The sequence below is a fragment of the Podarcis liolepis genome, assembly GCF_965112155.1.
Source record: "Podarcis liolepis genome assembly, chromosome: 16".
NCBI lineage: Eukaryota > Metazoa > Chordata > Lepidosauria > Squamata > Lacertidae > Podarcis > Podarcis liolepis.
Genome location: NC_139567.1, coordinates 32164184 through 32184999, shown reverse-complemented (window position 1 = coordinate 32184999; position 20816 = coordinate 32164184). Strand labels below are relative to the sequence as shown.

General features: G+C 47.6%; 1 protein-coding gene across 2 annotated transcripts in view; it reads right to left on the bottom strand.

Annotated features, from left to right (window-relative positions):
- Window positions 1-20816, bottom strand: part of ZZEF1 (zinc finger ZZ-type and EF-hand domain containing 1) — a 72510-nt gene that overhangs the window by 7334 nt on the left and 44360 nt on the right. Inside the window, exons 36-52 of one of the 2 annotated variants that reach the window (XM_083479133.1) lie at window positions 19743-20008; window positions 18717-18868; window positions 17621-17795; window positions 15806-15942; window positions 14638-14912; window positions 13455-13629; window positions 13130-13262; window positions 11925-12121; window positions 11093-11212; window positions 9533-9721; window positions 8601-8701; window positions 6860-6995; window positions 5986-6363; window positions 5368-5511; window positions 3690-3858; window positions 1817-1915; window positions 207-372 (exon numbers count right to left, since the gene is read on the bottom strand). In XM_083479133.1, the coding sequence (XP_083335259.1) occupies window positions 207-372; window positions 1817-1915; window positions 3690-3858; window positions 5368-5511; window positions 5986-6363; window positions 6860-6995; window positions 8601-8701; window positions 9533-9721; window positions 11093-11212; window positions 11925-12121; window positions 13130-13262; window positions 13455-13629; window positions 14638-14912; window positions 15806-15942; window positions 17621-17795; window positions 18717-18868; window positions 19743-20008 (3012 nt within the window). The remainder of the gene's footprint in view (window positions 1-206; window positions 373-1816; window positions 1916-3689; window positions 3859-5367; window positions 5512-5985; window positions 6364-6859; window positions 6996-8600; window positions 8702-9532; window positions 9722-11092; window positions 11213-11924; window positions 12122-13129; window positions 13263-13454; window positions 13630-14637; window positions 14913-15805; window positions 15943-17620; window positions 17796-18716; window positions 18869-19742; window positions 20009-20816) is intronic. The other variant, XM_083479134.1, reaches the window with a different exon arrangement.

Here is a 20816-nt window from a genome sequence, read left to right as displayed (position 1 = left end):
ATCGGGCAGAGGAAGCAGATCTCAGATTAAAAGAGCAGCCTTCGGAATCATGAAATAATATTTCAAAAGAAATCACGAGGCACGAAAACACTGCTATCTTTGTGGTGGGGATGGGGGGGGGGAATTATGTTTTTATTTTATTTTTTGCTTTCCATGAGGACTGGAAGCTTAGTGGGAAAAAGCAAACCTGAGACTGGCAGGCATACCTCTCGCTGCAGCACTGGACTATCCTAAGGAGCAGGTGGATGGCCTTCAGTCGCTGGTGGCCAGTTTGCCTGCAGGCCACGCCCACCTGCCACTCCCAGATTTTGGCCAATGGGATGTGGGGGATGACCCTTTCCTCCGACAGCATCTGCTTCAGGATCTCGAAGCCTGGAATTCAAAATACGTACATTGGATACTCCGCAGTGCCATTCTGCTTCTCCGATAAGATGTGTTCCTTTCTCCTCAGTGTAAATGACACAGTTAAATGCTAAGCAGGTCGTACAGTTGTTTAGAGAAGGTGCCTTTTAGTCTCTTGTCTTAACAGACTGTCCTGAAGCGAGCCACGGAGAACGAGGAGACCAAACAACCATTTCCAGTGAACTGAATAAACATGGACCTTACAGTTTAAAAATCAGGTGGGGTGTTTTTTTTAGGTCTTTGTGTTTCTTAGCGCTTCCTACGTTTTTCTGCAAGAGCTATGTCCCATAGCCTAACCCCACTGTGTCGCTAGAGTTAGTAGCTGCTTCCCAATACAGTGTTGCGTCAAGAGATTTCTAGCTGCAGATATGGAAAAGCTTTAGTAGTTCCTGAAACAGAAAGTCCTCTATAAATATATTTAGCAAAGCTAGCCTCAGAACAGGTTGTATCACTTGTCCCGAAATAGAAGAAACTTCTTTCTCTTAACCCTGACACAGGTACTTATTTGTCTAAACCAGCCTTCTCTCCAGATGTTTTGGGCTACAACTCCCATCAGTCCTAGCCAGCTTGGCTGTACGAAGCTGGACGCTGATGGGAGCTGTATCCCAAAAACATCTGGAACAAGCCAGGTAAGCAAAGACTGGCCTCAATGTTTTCAACCACGCCCGTGCCTAGAACGATGTAAAACCAATCAACAATTAAAAAGGCGGAAATCAAAAGAGCAGACCAATAAGCAAAGGCAGCTAGTAAATAACAGTTGATTTATTAAGGGCAACAAGGGGGAATGTGTAGCTTCCGGATGATGCTGGACCCATCATCCTCCCTGACCTTGGGACTAATGGCAGCTGGAACCCAGGAACATCAGGAGGGTCATAGGTTTCCCAGTCCTGAGTTAAGATATTGTAAACTGCCCTCCCTCACGTTTTTGCCCCAGGTGGCACATAGGACAGTGAACTCTTATGGAATTCATGGCAGAGAAGGCTACTGCTGCCTACTAGCTATGACGTCTATGCTCTGCCTCCACAGCTTCTGAATACCGGTTGCAGGAAACCGCAGGAGGGGAGAAGGCGCTGGTGCTCGGGTCCTGTTTCTGGGTTTCCCATTGAGGCATCTGACTGGCTGATGCAAGAAGAGGATGCTGGGCAAAGTGGGCCACTAGCCTGATCCAGCATCCTCTTCTCAGGTTCTTATCAATGAATGCTCCTGTTTGCATGAATCGTAATGTTTTATTTCAAACACCTTTTGCGCTCTGCACAGAAGAGACACCCATGCTGTGTTAACACCTTCTTGGGTTATTGCCCCCTCTCTTCCACTGCTCAGTGTTATCTTAAGAAAAAAGAGGCTTTGCTCCTCAAGATCCCAAGGAAAGCGAGACTACAACAATCTTTGACTCGTGGCTCTGAAAAGCACTTACCTGTCTGGAACCTCCCCAGGTGACCTGCCGTCACTGTAAACTTATAACCCCATTCTGTGTTGCTCATGTCCGTGGTGAATCGATAGTAGAGGGTATCCCCTGTTACAAAAGCGAAGGAAAGCATTCTCTTAAGCAGGGACACAGACAATCTCGCTCAAAACGCACGCTATAAGCAAAGGGGCAGGGGCAGTGTTGAGGATCAGGCCATACTGCATGTCTGTGTTTCACTGTTTTTCGGATTCCTGGCAGTATCCTGTGTGTTACATAGAGCAGTATCATCTCATTTTTCAAAAAAAGTTAGAATAAGAAAAATGTCATGGCCTAAAGGGTTTTTTAACTGAGCAAGTACTGTCTCCTGAACACACCTCAAACACAGCCCTAAAACCATCTCGACTTTTCAGAATTCAGCGCTGCAAAGGAAATTGCTCAAAAAATTCTGCCCTGAGGAGCGGTTTGTTTTTTCAAAGGTAATTTGCAAGACAAAACAGGATTCTGATCCCAGATGCTGAAACGTCTGCTATTAGCAAATTGCTAATACGTTGCCATGTTTTCTGCATCTTTTAAAAATATTTTTGACAGGCAACATGTTCTGAACAAAGGCAGGATTTTATGGAACTCTCTCTACATTAATAAACCTCTCCCCGACAATGCTAAGGAAGCGATGACTCACAGCGCAGGAGAAGACATATGGTGTTTTTTGTTCTCTGCCAAGCTAAAAGAACGAAACACATGAGAGCTAAGGGATGGTGGGGAGAAGAAATTAGGTCAAAACTGAGCCCACTTCAGAAAGGGGAAAGGGAGAAAGTTAAACTGTGGAACTCGCTCCAGCAGGAGAGGGGAAAGGGAGAAAGTTAAACTGTGGAACTCGCTCCAGCAGGAGGAAGTGATGGCCACCAATTTGGATGGCTTTAAAAGAGGATGGGACACATTCATGGAGGAGAAGAGGGCTATTGATGGTGGCTAGCCATGATGGCTATGCTCTACCTCCACAGCTGGAGGCAACAATGAGGCCAGAGGAACTACCAAGAGCACCCGAGAGGGTCTGTAGGGAAGGAGGCAGCCTTTCAGGTATTTGAATGACTTGGCACTCCAATCCAAATATGGTGGGCCCTAAAAATATACACCTCAAGTGTATATTTGTTTGTTTGTTTGTTATTTTACCTTTATTAAATAATAAAGAAACAAATACATAATAAACAAACAAACTGTCATTAATGTTGTTTTGATGTCGTAACATACTCTTGGAGCGAAGAGCAGGAAACAAAACAAAACAAAACAAAACAAAAATATAAAATTGTATATAAAAATATACATCCTTGAGGAGGTTTCAGCTATAGTCTCTCAAATAACATCGCTGAACCCACTTGCTGGCCCCATTCCCTGAAGACACCCAACAGGTGACCAGTAAGGCTAGTTCTTTTTCTTCTGGCAGCTACAAAATTGGAGATGTCTCGCCACTGGAGAGTCTGTTCTGCATTCACAGTGGACGGTTGGGGAGGGGGAAGTGTGGGGTCTGATGCTGTCATAGAAGTTAATGCAGTGGAACAGACTGTGTAGGGAGGTGACAAGAACCAACTCTCTTTTTTATTGTATATGATGGCCACTGACAATATTTGTCAACCGGAGAAAAAGATGCTCCTGCCAGTGTCTCAAACTATGCTGTAGAGAGACTTGCTCCCGCTCTGTGGAAGCAGCCCCTTCATCTGAGCGTCACAGTTCATGTATGCCCAGTTTCATTTAGTACCTAGACGACTTTTGCTTCTTAAGCTGCGTCAATGTTTCTGGCATCTAAGTATCACCAGAGAGTGTCAGCGCTATGTTTGCTAGCTTATCTAATGGTCTCCCTCCCCTCAACAATGCTGCAAAACTTTACCTGGAAGCTCGAAGTCTGTCCACTTGTGCGGAGGCCCGCTGAAGGTGTGGCGATCATGGATGAAGTCACAGCTGCTGGCTACAACTAGCTCATCACAGCCCTCTTCCGTGTTACACTGAGAATCAAACTTGACGGAGAGGTATATAGCACCAGGGATGTGAACCTTATCCTGTGGGAGAGAGCAGGTGCCAAGCTTAACAGAGGACCAATGAGCACCACAAAAGACAGCTGAGCGCATGTGAGGAATTGGGGCCATAGCCCATCACTGGAGGCGAGGGCCCCAGAAAGCTGCCCCAGGTGAGAGGGAAAGGTTCCTAACCACCGCTGTAAACAAAAACGGGAAGGAATCCAACAAGAGGGAACGCTGGCTGACTCAAAATTAGAATGGCAGCCAGGCTGGGTGTTCGGAGTGACAAACCCGAGGGCACAGAAGAACCTTAGTTGAAAGGTAAACACTGAAAGGGAGATGCTATTCTATGGATTCAAGTTTCATATCCTGAATCTGCAGGCTGGAAAGTGAGAACCAGCTTAGTTTAGTTCTCGCAGCAAACAAGCTAAAAATGAAAGGCTCCGATGAGCCTGGAACGCTAAGAGGTGGCTGCTCTCTGCAGCTCTTCAGAACAATTCACTCCTCCAGCTTCTCCTCCATATGGATTTCTGCGCTGAGGGTGGCTGAATCATCCCACGGCTAAGATGCACCAGAACGACCCATGTTCTAAAGAGGACTCTGCTTGTTCTGCCCAGGCATGATTCACTCCTCTGGAGGTCTCCATGGTGCATTATTAAGAGAGCTGAGACAGGTAAGAGTGACTCACGGGGAGAAAAAAGGTGGGCTCCAGGGGTGGGAGGCTCCTGTAGCCTGTGGGGCAAACTTGGGCCTCCTCATTTGGCCTGCTGGGCCATTCTGGGGAAGTCATACCTCCTGCTCCACAATGTCAGGTGCAGTGTGGATAAGGGGAAGGCTTCAAAGGAGCAATCGAGAGGTTAAGGTGGGCTCCTGGTTTCTTCGCTGGAGCACACTCAGACCCACCTCTCAGCTGATAGCTAGTAGGAGCACACTTTGCCCAAAGAGGGGGTGGCAGTTTCCATTCAACAAAAACCTCTTCTGCCTCCCGGAGCTGCCCCGGTGTGGCTCCTTCCCACCTCCCACAAAGGAGCCACAGGTTGTTGCACCCACTTGCAAAATTCCCTTAGAAACTGCAGCGCATATGCCACCCTCCAGGCATATCTCATTTCCACCTACACATAAATTATCTCAGTCATCCAACCCACCTCAGAAGGTAGGTTTTGCACATGGGGAAACTAAAGCCAAGACTGTGTTGCTCATCTTAAGGGTTTTTGCCTGGATGGAATGTGTCCTCGTACTCGGATGATGTCTCTCGCTTGCAAGGGTGGAGGCAGAGAGGGTTGTGTGAGGGCATCTAGTCACTAGCTGGCATTTGCTGCCCTGCCCACTCTTGCCTCTGGCCACGCCCACCACTGGCATGTAGCCCCACCCTGCCCAGAAGTTTGCCCAGAAGAGAACTGAAAAAAGGTTCCCTGTGCCTGCCCTACTTGGAAACCTGCCTTCGTAAGTAAAGCCATTAAGGCCATTTTCTCTCTCCTGCCCACGTCTCTGCTCTTGGTGGGCCGTCACCGTAATTTCACACAGGTGATGTCAGACTGCTGGGGGGAGTACCTCAAAATTTGTGTTGTTGTTATAGGGGTGCTTGGACTCCCGCACTTGGACGGCCATCCCAGGCTCCTCCATGAACTGACAGGCCGTCAACGCCATCGTCGCCAACATGCTTTCGTTGCAGCCGCGGAGCACTTTCAGGAGAATCTGCAGAGAGCACAAGTTAAACCGGCTTCAGAAGGCGAAGGCGGGTTTGCAAATGCAGCACAGTTGGTACCATCATCACTCCATCAGCTCTGCTGAGACAGGCCAGCCCCATCAGACTTCTCCCCTCAACTGGCACCTGGGGGCAGCCATTCCCTCAAGCTGCCTCTGTGGGAAATGGGGAGCAAAAGGCTCATTCCATCAGCTTTGCTTAAAGACCAGCTCCATCAGGCACCTCCCACCAGCTGGTCAATATGAGAACAGCCCTTTGAGAACTGGTTCCTTAGCTTGATTTCCCTCCCTGTCCTTTTTCCATTGTGTGTCATGGCTGTAAGCTTGTGGGGCAGGGACTTTAATTGATTGAATGTATTCTCTGGCAGGTTTTAAAGAGCCCTTTCCAAAGTCACAATCTTTCAATATGCTGGGGAGGGGTGTGTGTGTGGGTGTGGGTGTGTTTCTCTCAGAAAAAACTGTTACCTTCTCGCACAGCTGTTTCTCCTCCAACTGCAAAAGCATATCCAGGATGTATGTCATGTGAGCCGGACCGCTGAGCTCCAGCATCTCCTCGCTGATCGCCACGTCGTCGGGCCACTTGGCCAACAGCAAAGCAAGGGCATGCCTCGCGTAAAGGACGGCGGTGGCATCGTTGACCCGGTAGAGGTAGCCGCGCACGGCCTTCTTGCTCCTGGAGTCCAGCTCCTTGTGCAGGAGGACGGAGCTCTTGGTGCGACGTTGCTTGGCGTAGCTGAGCTGGAGGTCGCTTTCCGTGTTGGTGATGAGCTTCTGGGTGATGGGGTTGGATTCTTCTGTGGCCTTGTTGCAGGGGGCAGGCTTGGACTGTAAAACAGGAGCAGGCTGCAGAGATTCGGGGTTATATTTCACTTCAAAATCCAACACCACTTACCACGCTGGGGCTTTTCTAGGCAGATGCAGCCCACATATTTTGGGGCAGCTGTTTTCCATAGCTACCATGGACTAGAAACTTACATTACTGTGAGGCAGCTGAGGATGAGGGACAGCAGTTCTTAGCCCAACTGAGCATCCTGGCTGAGTGGGGGGTTTAAATTGAGGCTTCCCGTGTCCTAGTCTAACCACTACACTTCACCGAATCAGCCACACTCATTTGCCACTGGGGACTTGTGTGACTCTTGGTGTCAACATTATGAACCTTTCTAAACTGAATATTTATGTATTGCTTCTTCCTTCTTCTGTATACTCCCAATTCCTGGGATTCTGCAGTTTGAACATGATGGATTCATTGCTATTTGCCCACCTGAATACTTCCAAATGTTTTACTTTATGTGCATTACGTTAGGTGCTCCTAGTACACTGAAGTACGTGGAAGACTCACCAGACATGGCACAATAATCATGTCTGTATCAAGCGCTTTGGAAATCTGCTCCTCTGACCGCAAGCACTTGCTGGGCTGCCATTTCTGAGCCAAAGTCCGGATCCTCTCATCCGTTGTCACCACGTCACCGTCAAACCTTTAAGGGCACACCCAAGCATTTTGCAGTCAAATTCCAGAAACGTAAATAAAAAACAGGATCTTTGCATGAAAAGCCTTCTCCATTTACATTCCCGATGCTACTTCCCCAGGAAGGCTCTTGTTTGCTGAAATCCTGAATACGCTGATTGCAAAGCAGTTAAGTATTTAATGCCTCCCAGCTCTAATTTGCAAGATGCAAATGGCGTGGAGAGCTGAGTTGGCTGACAGCGAGAAGCCAACCTACCACTTAGCTGCTCTCCAAGGGGAAGGAGTATACAGCACAGGGAAAGCCTACAGGCTGCCCGCTAAATGATGATGGACTCCAACTCCCAGCTACCAACATGACCAATGGTCAGGATTATCATTATTCTACTTAATTTATTAATCGCCTTCTAAACCACTGTCTCAAGATCATCTACAAACAAGGTAATTCAAAAACAGCTTAAAAGCACGAAAACGGCAAATGCACTTATACGAAAACTAAAACCCTAACGAATGGGCACTCATGGTAAAGACCCCTTTATCCCACTGGAAAAGCCTGTTGGAACAAAATTATATTCACTTGTTTCCAGAAAGTGCATTCCTTAGCAGGAATGATATTCCGCAGAAACAGGGCAGCCACGCTAAAAGCCCTGCTCCCAAGTTGCCACAAAGTGGGTTTCTGAGGCCTTTGGAACTTGCAGGAGAGAAAGCAGTGAGCTACTGAGACTGTAAGGGATGAGGAGGTCGCTCAAGCAACCTGGTCCTAGGTCGAAGGGAGGTGGTGTCCGACACACATCTACAGTGGATCACATTGGCTGCTCTTGTTATAGCGGAAGAACCTGACACCAAGCCCTGTGCCTGGACTGCCTCATTGGCTGACTCACTTCAGAGGAGGAATGCTCCTCTGCACAATGTAATTCCCTGCACTATATTGGGTGAATGGGGTCCATGAAGAGTTGGACACGACTAAACACCACCCCCACATTGGGTGAATACTATTCTTTAGAAAGGTACTCAACTCTTCCTCATAACAGTTCATTAAAACACACACACACAAGCAACCCCTTCTTCCCCATCCCACTCCTGGAAAGGTGGTATCCATAATGCTCTTTTCCTCTTTTTATTTAGAAGAAAAAGAAGAAGAAGAGTTTGGATTTGATATCCCGCCTTTCACTCCCCTTCAGGAGTGCTAACATTCTCCTTTCCCTTCCTCCCCCACAACAAACACTCTGTGAGGTGAGTGGGGCTGAGAGACTTCACAGAAGTGTGACTGGCCCAAGGTCACCCAGCAGCTGCATGTGGAGGAGCGGAGACACGAACCCAGTTTCCCAGATTACGTGACTACCGCTCTTAACCACTACACCACACTGGCTCTCTTATTTGTCCTTTTATGTTGTTATCTCACCTTTCTTCCATCATGGAACCCAAGAAGGCAGACATGTGCTTCCTAGGCAGTCACCCACCCAAAGCACTGGCCAAGACCCCAGATGTGCTCAGCTCCAGCAAGGTGGCAGCCTCATACGCCTTCAAAACATGTCTTTTTGTTCCAACATTGATCGGTCAAGCCGTGCATGCACCCACCCAGCTCCTCATTTCCAGCTAGCCTTGGGAACTACTTTACCTCTTCTGGACCTCCAGGAAGAAAGAATCGGTCCTTTTCATTTGCAATTCGTACATGGCCCGAAGGATATGCAGAGGGGCGTCAAGGGCATCGTGGGTCATCTGGAATTAAGTTCAACAGGGGTAAAAAGCAAGGAAAAGGGTGGGTGCTTTTACTCTTTGCTTTGGGGGTGGGGGACTATGATTCAACAATGGGTGTGTGAATTGAACATGTTGTATGTGTGAGTCAGCCTTTGGAAGTCCCAAATTTGAAATCAGGTTTCATGAGCACATTTAAGCAATGCATTCATTAAGCTTTCTTTGTTAGTATCTTGTGGGGCTACAGAAAGGGGAGTTCCTGTTGCCTAATCTATCAGTTCATCCTGAGAACCATCAGAACTTCACCCAAAGCTGCTGAACAAAAATGTAAAAACAGCATCAGCAATCGTGGTCCAGTAGTACCTTAAAGACTAAGGGGTTTCCTCCTATGGACTAGAGTTCATTTCAGAGAAAGACACTTCACACATCTGATGAAGTGGGCTCCAGTCCCTAGGTCTGGACATGTTTGGAAACTAGCCAACTGCAAAAAGGTAAATATTACACTTCTTGGTCCGCTCATTTTTGCCTCTGGCCCTGCTAACCACTAGCGTGTGTTCCATCCTCCAAAGGCTCCTTAGAAGGAAATGTGACCCCACAGACTGAAAAGGGTACCCCACCCTTGAAATAAGACCCGATCTGTGCAATGTGAGCTAACATACTGAGCTGCTTGGTGGCCTGGGGTAGCTCAGTTGGGAGAGCACGTGACTCTTAATCTCAGGGTCGTGCATTTGAGCCCCACATTGGGCTAAAGATTCCTGCATTGCTGGGGTATCGGACTAGATGACCCTTGTGGCCCCTTCCGACTCTACAATTCTGAGATTCTTGCCTGTTGCTAGATAAATGTCAAAAGCGTACCAGGAAGCATATTTTGGTGGTTTCATCCAAGCCCTCCAGTGGATCGAGCCTGTTCTGGTCAGCATCCGTGGGAGTGACAGCAGACTGATCCAATGCCTGATCCTGGTCCCTTTCACCAAGGTCTGGGCTCTTGTGCTCCGCCAGGGAGCTTATCTCCTTTTTTGATGAGTAAAGCATGATTGACAAGATCTGCAAGAGACAAAATGCAACTTGAATGTCGGTGGCAGACCAACCAGGCCACACAACCTATAGGCTGACCTTTGTCAACCTGGTACCTTCCAGATGTTTGGGACTTCAGGTCCAACAACAACAATTTTTAAACCCTGCCACTCTGGGTGGTTTCCAGCAAATAGGAAAAAATAATAAAATGTCAAACTTTAAAAACTTCCTGATACATCCCAGCCAGCATAGCCATATCTGATTGGAGTTGTGGTCCAAAAAATATGGAAGGCACTAGGCTGGTGACAGGTGCAATAGAGCCTTTTTGGCTAAGGATGGGGGTATAAATGCCTTAAATGCAATTGCAGTCAATATCTGAATCAATGCAACATACGTGGCTGCCCCGTACAGAGTTAGGCCATTGGGCCCACCCAGCTTAGCACTGTCTAAAGAAAACCACATGAAGATGATGTCTAGATGGTATTTGACGCCTAGCAAGCTGGCAACAATGTGTAAGTCTAAATCCAATATATGCTGGAAGCGTAAAGAGAAAGAGGGTACTTTTTCACATGTAGTGGTCCTGTAAGGTTGCAAAAGCCTTCTGGGAAATGATTTATAATGAACTGGGGGGGTGTGCTTAAAATAACTAAAATCAGAAAGAACTATCTATGCTGCCACAGCTGCCCAAATGATATATGCACAAAACTTGAAAGAGGAACTGACCCCAAAAAAGAGATGACTGGCAACTAAAATTGATGGAATAAGCAGAGATGGCAAAACTTAGCAGAAGGTTAAGAGATCAGGATGATAAACTCTTTGTAGCAGAATGGGGAAAATTTATTGAATATATGAAAACAGACTGTAAACAATTAAAAACATTAGCAGGATAGAAACACGAGCAGTAAGGATTTTAAGGGAATTAAAAACAGATAAATGGGTAAAAAGGATAAATTAAGATATGCAGTAAGAGAATCTGATAGAAAAATAAGAAACTGCAGAAGAGGAGGAAGGGAAGTCGCAGAAAACATTACTGGATTTGTGTGTGATTTATATTTATTGTTGAATAATGTAAAATGGGGGGGGTGTATTTTTTAAAAAATAAATAATGAAATGACTCGCAGGAGGCTCAAGAGGAATTAGTCCTGTTTAGGTGTTCAAAATAAGGCTCAAAATGAACACAGTTAAGAGTCTCCCCTCCAGACCTCCATAACTGATGCATGAAAGGTCACAAGAGGAAGAAGACAAGGTTGGTGCAAGGATCCCCTTTACACCCCTGCGTAGCTTGAGCCCTCGTGTGTTCTCTTTGGAGGACTGGAAAGAGCTTACGCAGGTGAGCAAAAGGAATCGTTTCGGACGCAGGGGATCAGCAGCCCCGCCATCTTGGAGAAGCCCTTGCATTACCTCCAAGTCTCGGAGAAGCCAGGTCTTACTGAAGCCTGTTCCTTTGCTGCACTTCTTCACCAGCAATTTAAGCAGACCCGTCTGAAGGAAGGCGGTGCGAATTTCTTCAAAGGGATGCATCTGCCAAAGACAGGGGAGGAAAGAAAAGAAAAACCTGTTGAAACCAGATGTATCGCAGCCCAGATGGAAAACTGCTTGCATGATGTGGCTTTCATGTAATCTTTACATCTTAAACCTTATACTTGGCTGCTTGAATTATACTCTCTGAACCGCTTTTTTTTCCTGCCTCTGAACAACAATATCATATTCAAAAGGCACTGGGCGCATGAAGAAATAGGGAGTGACCAGGAATAATGCAAACCTTCTTCCAGCACCTTTTCTGAGGTTTGCCCCCTTGTTTCTTTGAACCGTCCTGCTTTCTTCTACAGGCCACTTCCAAAGTCAAACGGATTTCACGTTTGTTTCCCCCTCTTCCCTCCCCATTCCTTTCCCCTTGTGTGCTATGTTCTCCCATTTTAGACTGTAAGCCCGACAACAGGGGACATTTAGTTTTAATGGCTTGTCTGTTAAGCTGCTCTGGGAGCCTTTTCAGCTGAAGAGTGGGGGATCCTAATGCTCTAAACCAGGGCTTCCCAAACTTGGGTCTCCCAACTTTTGCTGGACTACAACTCCCACCATCCCTAGCTGGCAGGACCAGTGGTCGGGGATGATGGGAGTTGAAGTCCAAACAACAGCTGCCAAAACCCTGCTCTAAATAAATAAGGTGTAGTGAAGATCACTGGCTTCGCCGCCTAGATCCACCGCACATAGTACCTGCCACGCTATACTGTACCTTAAGCGTCCTGTATAGCCCCTTCAGGGCAAGAGATAAGACCCAGGTTGCTTCCACAGCCTCTGCAAAGCTGCTGTTGATGCTGGTCTGGAGGAGATGGCTGGTGATGAACACAAAGTGCTGGAGGTACTGCCGCAACTGGCACCGAGACTCGTCATCGCCTTGTCCGCATGGCTGAACCAGCTGGAGGTCTTTCACTAGAAAGCAGAGGAAGGAGGTGACTGTGCAGGTCTCTGCTGGGGATCATGGCCTGGTTCAGTACTGGGGCCAACCTTGACCTAACACCCCAAGTGTTCCACAGAGAGCATCAACCCAAACATCAATTCTATTTGCTTAAAAAATAAACAAAATCAGGTACACATAAAAGTGGGACGCTGATTGTGCATCAAAATAACCCCAATGCAGGCAGCAAGGTAGAATATAGAGATTTTGTGGTGCCGCAGCATTTATTTTGCCAAACATGCCACTGTTTAAGCAGCCACCTCTGAGCTTCTGTCTAGCAAAGTAATGCATAAAAATGGTGATGCGTGCAAAGAACCAAACACCTGAAACCCATTCTCAAATCCCATCCCATTAATTTCCTGCAACAGTGCAAAATGAACTGCCTTAGAAATAATAAATAAAATAGGATTCATGGGGTTCCACAACAGTCTTCGTGTTGTGTGACCATCACTCTCATTCATTCATTCATTCAAACACTTTTATTCCTTCTGCCTGCCAAGGTCATTTTTCCTTGTGACCTCTGGCATCGGTGCCTTTATATGGATTTCTAATGATGTGCATTTTATTTGCGGGGTGGTGGTATGCAACTAAGTTCCATTCACAGCAGACCCATTGAAATTAATGAACGTGACCTCATTACAGCCATTAATTTCAACAAGTCTACTCTGAGTAAAGCTTAAGTTGAACACCAACCTGGGTGTTGTATCTGTTTTTACTGTTTGCGTTTTAATATGCTGTTGTGGTGCTGTGATTTTAAACTGTTGCCCTGAATGGCAAAAAGGCACCAGAAGGGCAAGGCAGAAATTTCTGTGTGAGGGAAGTAAAACAATTCATTCATTTGTTAACCAACTAATACAAGTCACTTCTTTGAAAAAGAAAAAAAAAGTGAGTGTTCTAGCCCTTGTAACTGTGAAGGCAGCTAAGAATGCAAAACCAAGTGGTGCAAGAAAGGGGGATCATGCTGAGATTAAGCTGAAAGGAACCTGCTTTTCTCTTCCGTGTTTTCATGTCCACAACCACCGCCCTGTTCTTCTCTGTGAAGTGCTTGAGGATGATCACGTTGTGGGCCTCATTTGCGTTGTCCATATACACAGACCGGGTCCCCATGCACAAGACCTGTAGCCAGCGGAGAGAGAGAGAGATAGCAGAGAGGACGTCAAACTCCAGGCAAGGATTGACCACGAACAACTTTTATGCATCCTCCCCTGCCCCAGTAAAATGCATTTTTGTTGTTGTCGTTGCAATTGTGGCAGCGCTGTCTGGGAAATGGTTCCGCGGCAGCAGTGCTTTAAAGCTCAACACACTCACCTCTGGAAAGCCGACAAGTACCAGCAAGGTAAAGATGTTGGTGTGTTTCAGCTGGAAAGGCAGCTGCTTGATGCAGTGGTCTGTGAACGCAGCAATCACACTGTGCCATTGTGCAGAGGCGTTCAGGGCTCGGAGGATGTCGGCCATAGTGCAGGCCCAGTCGAGGCCTACACGGCTGAAAAACAAAAGTTTGGGGTTTTCTTAGGCTGAGCAGCCCATTTAGCTGTGAGCCTGTGTGCGCTATTCATGCACCAGTGAGGTTTCCAAAACGACAAATGACTCCAGTGATCAAGCAAAGGCACGCTTCCCTCTGATGCTTAGCAGAGATTCCTTAAGCAAGGGTGGACAAGCTTTCTTGGAAATGACAGCTGGCCTCCCCCCATAGAAACAGCATGCTTGGGATACTCTAGGGCAGTAGTCCCCAAACCTTTTTGAGATACTGCCCCCTCCAACTCATCCCCACTGCCCCCTGCCTGATAAAAAGCATTATTCAGAATACTGTAGTCGTTTACACGGCCCACTAAGGATGACAATAACACCAAAAGTTCCAAAACACTAATGATAAACTGCACATTCATTCAAAATCCAATCAAAACTATTTAATTAATTCAACAAAACTGATGAACTAGATCCAGCTATTACAGATAATGAGATATCTTGTGAAAACTCAAAACCACAAATAAAAAGAAACGTGACTATAGCTTTGAAAGCAATCAAGAGCAGTAGAAGATGTTACATTTCAGGCTCTAGCCCCCCCTCCAATGCTACCTCTGCCACCCCCTTGCCCCTTGCTAATTCCACCACCCCCGGGGGAGGGGGTACTGCTCACTGCTGCAGGGCAAAACCGCCAGCTTCTGAAGACTTACGAAGCTGAACCACAAACTGTAACAGCCTCCACTAACCAGCTCATGTTGCCAGGATGGAATGGGGAGGGGTAAATACCCCCTCACTATGCCAGAGTCCAGGCTGGTGCAGCAAAGAGGCCTGGATCAGGCCCATTGTAGTGATATGACAACAGCAGGGCCTGCTAGGGACTCAGTGGATCCTGTGCTTGCCCAGTGCCCCAGTCCATGGGGGTGTCTTGCACTGGCTATTGCAAGTGGGGAGACCGCCTCCAATAACTTCTGCCCACCTACCGTTCCCTATTCCAGGATTAGGCAGAGGAAAACTTTTCTCTATGTACCTGTCCAGGCAAACCGCTCCCAAGCTGAAGAGGAGATGGGTCGTCTTCCATCCTTCCGGCACAGAGGACCCATCGGCAGCAACGAGGCCGTGTTTGGCCGAGAGGACCGTGGTCACGGCAGCGTCTACTTCTGCAGGCATCAGCCTCCGAATCAACTGGCCTAGGAGCCCCAGGGTTAAGTGGTAGGTTTCATTCAAATGGCCGGCATTCGAGATCACAACTTGAAACATCAGCGGGAGGATCTGGTCCAGGTTCATCAGAGACATGGCCGAGTCCTGCAGAGAGGGCAGAAGGGGGCAGGAAATCAGAGGACTGGGGATGTGCTTCACTCCTTTTCTCCGTTTCCAGCTTTTGCCTACTTCCAGCTGGGAATGGACTGCTGGTCTCACCTGAAATGTGTTTGTAAGGGAAAGGTAAAGGGACCCCTGACCATTAGGTCCAGTCGTGGCCGACTCTGGGGTTGTGGCGCTCATCTCGCTTTATTGGCCGAGGGAGCCAGCGTACAGCTTCCGCGTTATGTGGCCAGCAGGACTAAGCCGCTTCTGGTGAACCAGAGCAGCGCACGGAAACGCCGTTTATCTTCCTGCTGGAGCGGTACCTATTTATCTACTTGCACTTTGACGTGCTTTCAAACTGCTAGGTTGGCAGGAGCTGGGACCGAGCAACGGGAGCTCACTCCGTCGTGGGGATTCAAACCACCGACCTTCTGATCGGCAAGTCCTAGGCTCTGTGGTTTAACCCTCAGCGCCACCCGTGTCCCAAAACAAATGTGTTTGTAATGGGTGTCAAATCAACACCTGGCCTTCAAGGCAAGAAATGTTCAGAGTCAAGAGCACATAGCTCTTTCCTGTCCTCACTCAGTCTGTTTCCTGCCTTCATCCAAGGTGGGCTGTCTATCCAGCTGTTTATTCACCTCTGCTTTTTACGAGCAGGCCCAAGGTGGATGGATCAGCCTCAGGCTGTCCCATTCAGCAGTCAGCTGCACTCTCCACACCCAGTTGCAGGTTCAGGTGGTTTGGTGGGGTCCCAAGGATGGGAATAGGACACCTCCACCACCCAGTTCTTTGTTAAGCCTCTGCCCTCTTCTCCAGCTGCTTTACCCGCTTCCTTCTTCTTGCCACCCAGAAACTCCCTGGCTTCCCTTCCCCCAGTTTGTGCAGATTCTTACTGATTTCAAGCGAGGCAACATGGCAGCCAGCAACCCAAGAATCCTCTTCTGGGAGCACTCGGCAAATATCTCCTCTTGGCTGGGCATTGCCTTCTCTTCAGCTCGGCATGGAGTCAAAATGTCGGCAACTTCAGTGTCTGTAAAATGAAAGAAAGCAACATAAATTTCTCCAAATTGCAGAATTCTCATTACTGTTGAGGTAGCTGGTTCACAGTGCGCTCCCTCCACGTGCTTGACTTTCTCTCGCTTTTGTCGCTGACCATGGTGCAGCATTGCATCTGCAATGTGATAACCGTGGTTAGCTTTAACTTTCCTTATGGTATTTCCTTATGTCCTGCAAGATCAGACCAGAGGACCATCCGGTCCAAGAGTCCTGTTTCCTACAGCAACCAACCAGATCCCCCTGGGAAGCCCCTTGCAGGAAATGGTTATTCACCAGCAGGTGGTATTGAGAGGCATGTCTTAGATCCCTGAGGATACAACCATGGATTGATCTTTGAGTACGCTGTCAGCAAAATGCTGGTGTCACACAGCTCTACTTCTCCTTTATATCTGCAGGTGAGGAAGTGGATGTGCTGGACCGTTCTCTTGCCTTGGTAATGGACTGGATCGGAGCCAACAAACCGAAGCTCAATCCAAGTAAGACTGGGCCACTGTTAGTGGGTGGTTCCCTAGAACGAATGGATGAGAGGTGGCCTGCCCTTCATGGGCTTACACTCCATCTGAAGGAGCAGGTACATAGCTTAGGGGTACTCGTTTGCTGTAGCTGGAAGCTTAGTTGGCATCAGCTTCAGCTGGTAGTCCCGCGGTGCCACTATCTGGCCTAACTTCTGTTGTCTATGCTCTGGTAACCTCGTAAGTTAGATTGCTGCCACACATTATTTCACCTCTCCCCATATGAACCAACCCAGACCCTGTGATCATCACCTGAGAGCCTTCTTGTGTCTCCCCCGCGAGAAGCCCAGAGTGTGGCTCCCCACTTATGGACTGCTCTCCCCAGGGAACCTCGCCTGGCAACTTCATTATACAGCTTTAGGCACCAGGCAAAAGTGGTTGTTTCTTATAACTAAGCCTTTGTCTGATTAACATTATATGTCCTTTTAAACATGTTTGTAGGAGGGTGGTGGTGGTGTTTGATTTGTTATTGTTCTTATTATGTATTTTGTGTTCTCGTTTTGTATGTTTATGTTGTGATCTTCAGATGCAAGGCGGGCTACAAATTTAATAAATAATAATAATAATAATAATAATAATAATAATAACCCCTTTAAAAGTCCCCTAAGTTGGTGCAATGCATGGTGTGAAGCAGCACTTCTTTGAAGCATCTAGCCTCAATTTAGCCAGTCCTCCAAGCCACCTTGGGAGCCCTGTGCACTTCCGCATCTGCACTCCCAAGCACGGCATCACTTCCTATTTGCATTTAGTGCTAATCAAGGCTTACTGCAATGCTCATATTGGTAAACTATGACTAGCACTTACCTTTCCTCTATTAAGTTCTCTGAACATGCATAAACTTCTGCTCAGAAATTATTCCCTCTCCTTCCACCAACTCATTTTTCCACATTTAAGATAAATATAGTTTGTAAGGCTGCTGGTTAGGGTGTCTTGAAAGGCGCTTGGTACATTTTAGGCAATTTAAAAATGATTACTATCGACTACATGTTATTACCAGCTGCAGGCGCAAAGTAATTTTGATGCCAAACAATGGCAGAGCCACAAACTTAGAAGAAACATGTTCAAATGATAAAGGAGAAAGACATTTAAAAACAGAGTAGTGACTTGTAATTCTAGGAACCAAAAAGGAGTAATCTTTACCTGCAGATACAGATTCCTTCGCTTGAAAATCTGAATTAAGGGCAAGCTTCTCTCTCTCTTGTGTTACCACCTCTTTCTTCGGTGGAAGGCCGTTGGAGGGCTTGCCCTCCGTTTTCACTTTCTGCGCTCGTTCGGTATCTGCAGAGGCCTGGATTTCATCAGCGTTTCCATTCCCCTACAAATAAAGGAGAGGCGAAAATTGCAACAGTGCTCTTATGTAGTTGGCAAGCCTGACTTGTCAAAAGCTAAAACAAACAGCAGGGTGGAGCACCTGCAGGGTTCAACTTCACCAAATTGGGCTGCCTTAAGAAGGTTCTCCCTCCTCAGCCAGAGGGATTTGTTTCCGCTGAGTCCTGATCCAGATGGGTCCCTAACGTCCAGAGCAGAAGGAATTTGTTAAGTCTGCACTCCATCCTTCCAGGGATGGAGGAAACTCCCCTGCTGAAAAGCGAAGGGAGTGGGTGGTGGTGATTGGCAGTGTAGGTGTGTGGGAAAGAGGACGTGTGCGCTCAATGAATGGGTGCACTTGCCATGTTCCTTGCGAGATGAGACCTTCGTTTCCTACACTTTTGAACTATTAGCTATCAGCCTGAAATTACCACAAATACACAAAACCAAGGTGAAGTCAGATTCAGGCCCTGGGAAGCCATCATTCGTTCCACCCACCGCTCATGTCTCTTTGTTAACAAAAATAGGATTCTTCATCAATGACAATATTCACAGGTGAAGGTATACCACAGTTAATCGTTTGCTGCGAATGTGGAGCTCACTCCCACCTTCTAGAAAACAGGAGTCAACATCCTCCTGTTCTGCCTTATCTGCTTATAAGCTGCAAGAATCTGGGTAGCTTTTGCCTACCCGGTATATCCTACAGCTGTTTTGGTTTATAACTCACAGCAGACCAAGCCAGCCTGGCCACAGGATGCTGGGGCTGAAGAGAGTTGTAGCCCAAAACATCTGGAAGGTACCATGTACACAGAAGTTGGTATAGGCAGTCATTATAGCTGCAGAGAATCATAAAAAGGGACACCAAAAGAGGGACCAATTTGAAGCATCTTTCGTTTACATTGAAGCATTTTTTAAAATATATATTTACGTTGCAGTGGGTGAAAGATGCAGACGTCGCCTTATCGGTTTCCATGGCTCTCTCACCAGTGCCGTCTGTGGAATTTTCAACTGATAGTATCCCCTTTTCAGGTAAAGATTCACTTTCTGGCAACATGCAGAGCAGAGCGAGGCTTTTCAAACCTGGGTGTGGGGGAAGGAAGATAAGATGATCCAAAAGCGGAACATGAATGGACCAGATCCTAAATGTGTACTGGGGTGAGGGTAGAGGAAAAGAAGGAAATAAATCCAACTCTCATCATAATTAGAGCAAGTTCTGGAACTTGAGGGTTAAGAAAATGAACTCTGTGCCTCCCTCACCCCTCAGCAGTGTTCAAGAATCCAGACCAGCTCATATGGGGTTTACTGCCACTGCTGAAAGCCTCCCTTCCAAATTATCCTATTCCCTAGCCACCAGGGATGGGGAAAGGCAGCCTTATGGACTGAACAGCCCACACTGGGTAGAGAGTAGTTTAGCAAAAAGAGCAGTGCAGGTACAACGTGTTTTGACCATGGGGGTTTTAAATGCTGGAAGAGGGTGTCCCAACAACCCCCCAATCCTTTATTATTTAAATTTCTTAGCCACTTTTTTTCTATGGCAACTCAAAGTGACTTACAATATTTTAATCAAAAAACATATACACCGGCAAAAAACCAACACTCCTACGATAAAGCATCCCACCAATGCAAAAAGTTAACCTCTGCAATCTCCATCCTGAAACGGAATTCAGATGCAGACCTTATGGCAGGGTGCAGGGATCCCCTAGTCCTCCATACGCTGCTGAACTACACTTCCCATCAGCCTCAGCAGGCATGAACAGTGGCCACGGATGAGGGGAGTTGTAGTTCAGTAACAACCAGAGAGCCAAAGGCTCCCCACTCCTACCTTACAGCTTTATATCAAAGCAACAGGCCTTAGCGCGTGAGCAGAATCTATGCCTGGGATAAGCGATGTGTCGTCTCCCACTCCCACCGATGCTCTGCCCTGGGTCTGAGCAGCCATCCTCACGTCCTTCACCTTTCCCATGCTGCACTTTCATCAAGCAGTCCCCAATCAGCTGGATGCACTGCTGCTGCAGGGCCCTGGCGTGGGAGATGACCTGGGGGTCAAGCGCCTCCTCGCCATCCCCTTGCTTGCCGTTCGACAAGTCGGCGCTGTAGAGAGCCAGAGCGGAGAACAGCAGCCAAGAGTAGTTGTGAAGGTAAGGCTGGATGAGCCGATGGCGATCACTGATCCGGATGGTCATCATCGGGTGCGCTGTGACGCTGTGGGTGGGCAGGTGGCTAAAATGGATGAGAGGGGGGAAGAAAGGCAGAACTTCTTGTTACGATGCGATGGCTAGCACTGCTACTAGAAAAATGTCGACAGGATGCATGTGACTGCCTCTAGGCGCAAAGCAGGGTTGTGCTCTGCGGGGCACACGGGCACAATACAAGTCTCTGCAACCTGGTCATCTTCTTTCTTGCTTATTTTCTGAAAATGCTTACAACATACAATCCTCGTATGCTCCCAACCCCCTCAAAAGTACTGCTCCATCCATATGGGATCTGCACAGTTCCTGGCACTGGAAACAAATTCATAGGGCAAGGATGTAGAGGTACCCTATTCCTAATGTGTCAGATGAGTAGGTTCAGGGGCGGGGTGTTCATAAAAGAAACCAGGTACATCCGGCAAGCGTGTGGGCTCCCCACACCTGACTCAAGCTAGATTGGGAGAAGTGCTGAGCAAATTGCACCTGCGGATTAGCCAGGATTTGCCCCCACCCCTCTACCTGATAATGCCAAAAAGTAAAAGTAAAGGTAAAGGGACCCCTGACCATTAGGTCCAGTTCTGGCCGACTCTGGGGTTGCGGTGCTCATCTCACTTTGTTGGCCAAGGGAGCCGGCGTACAGCTTCCGGGTCATGTGGCCAGCATGACTAAGCTGCTTCTGGCAAACCAGAGCAGTGCACGGAAACGCCGTTTACCTTCCCACCGGAGCGGTACCTATTTACCTACTTGCACTTTGACGTGCTTTTGAACTGCTAGGTTGGCAGGAGCAGGGACCGAGCAACAGGAGCTCACCCCGTCGCGGGGATTCAAACCGCCGACCT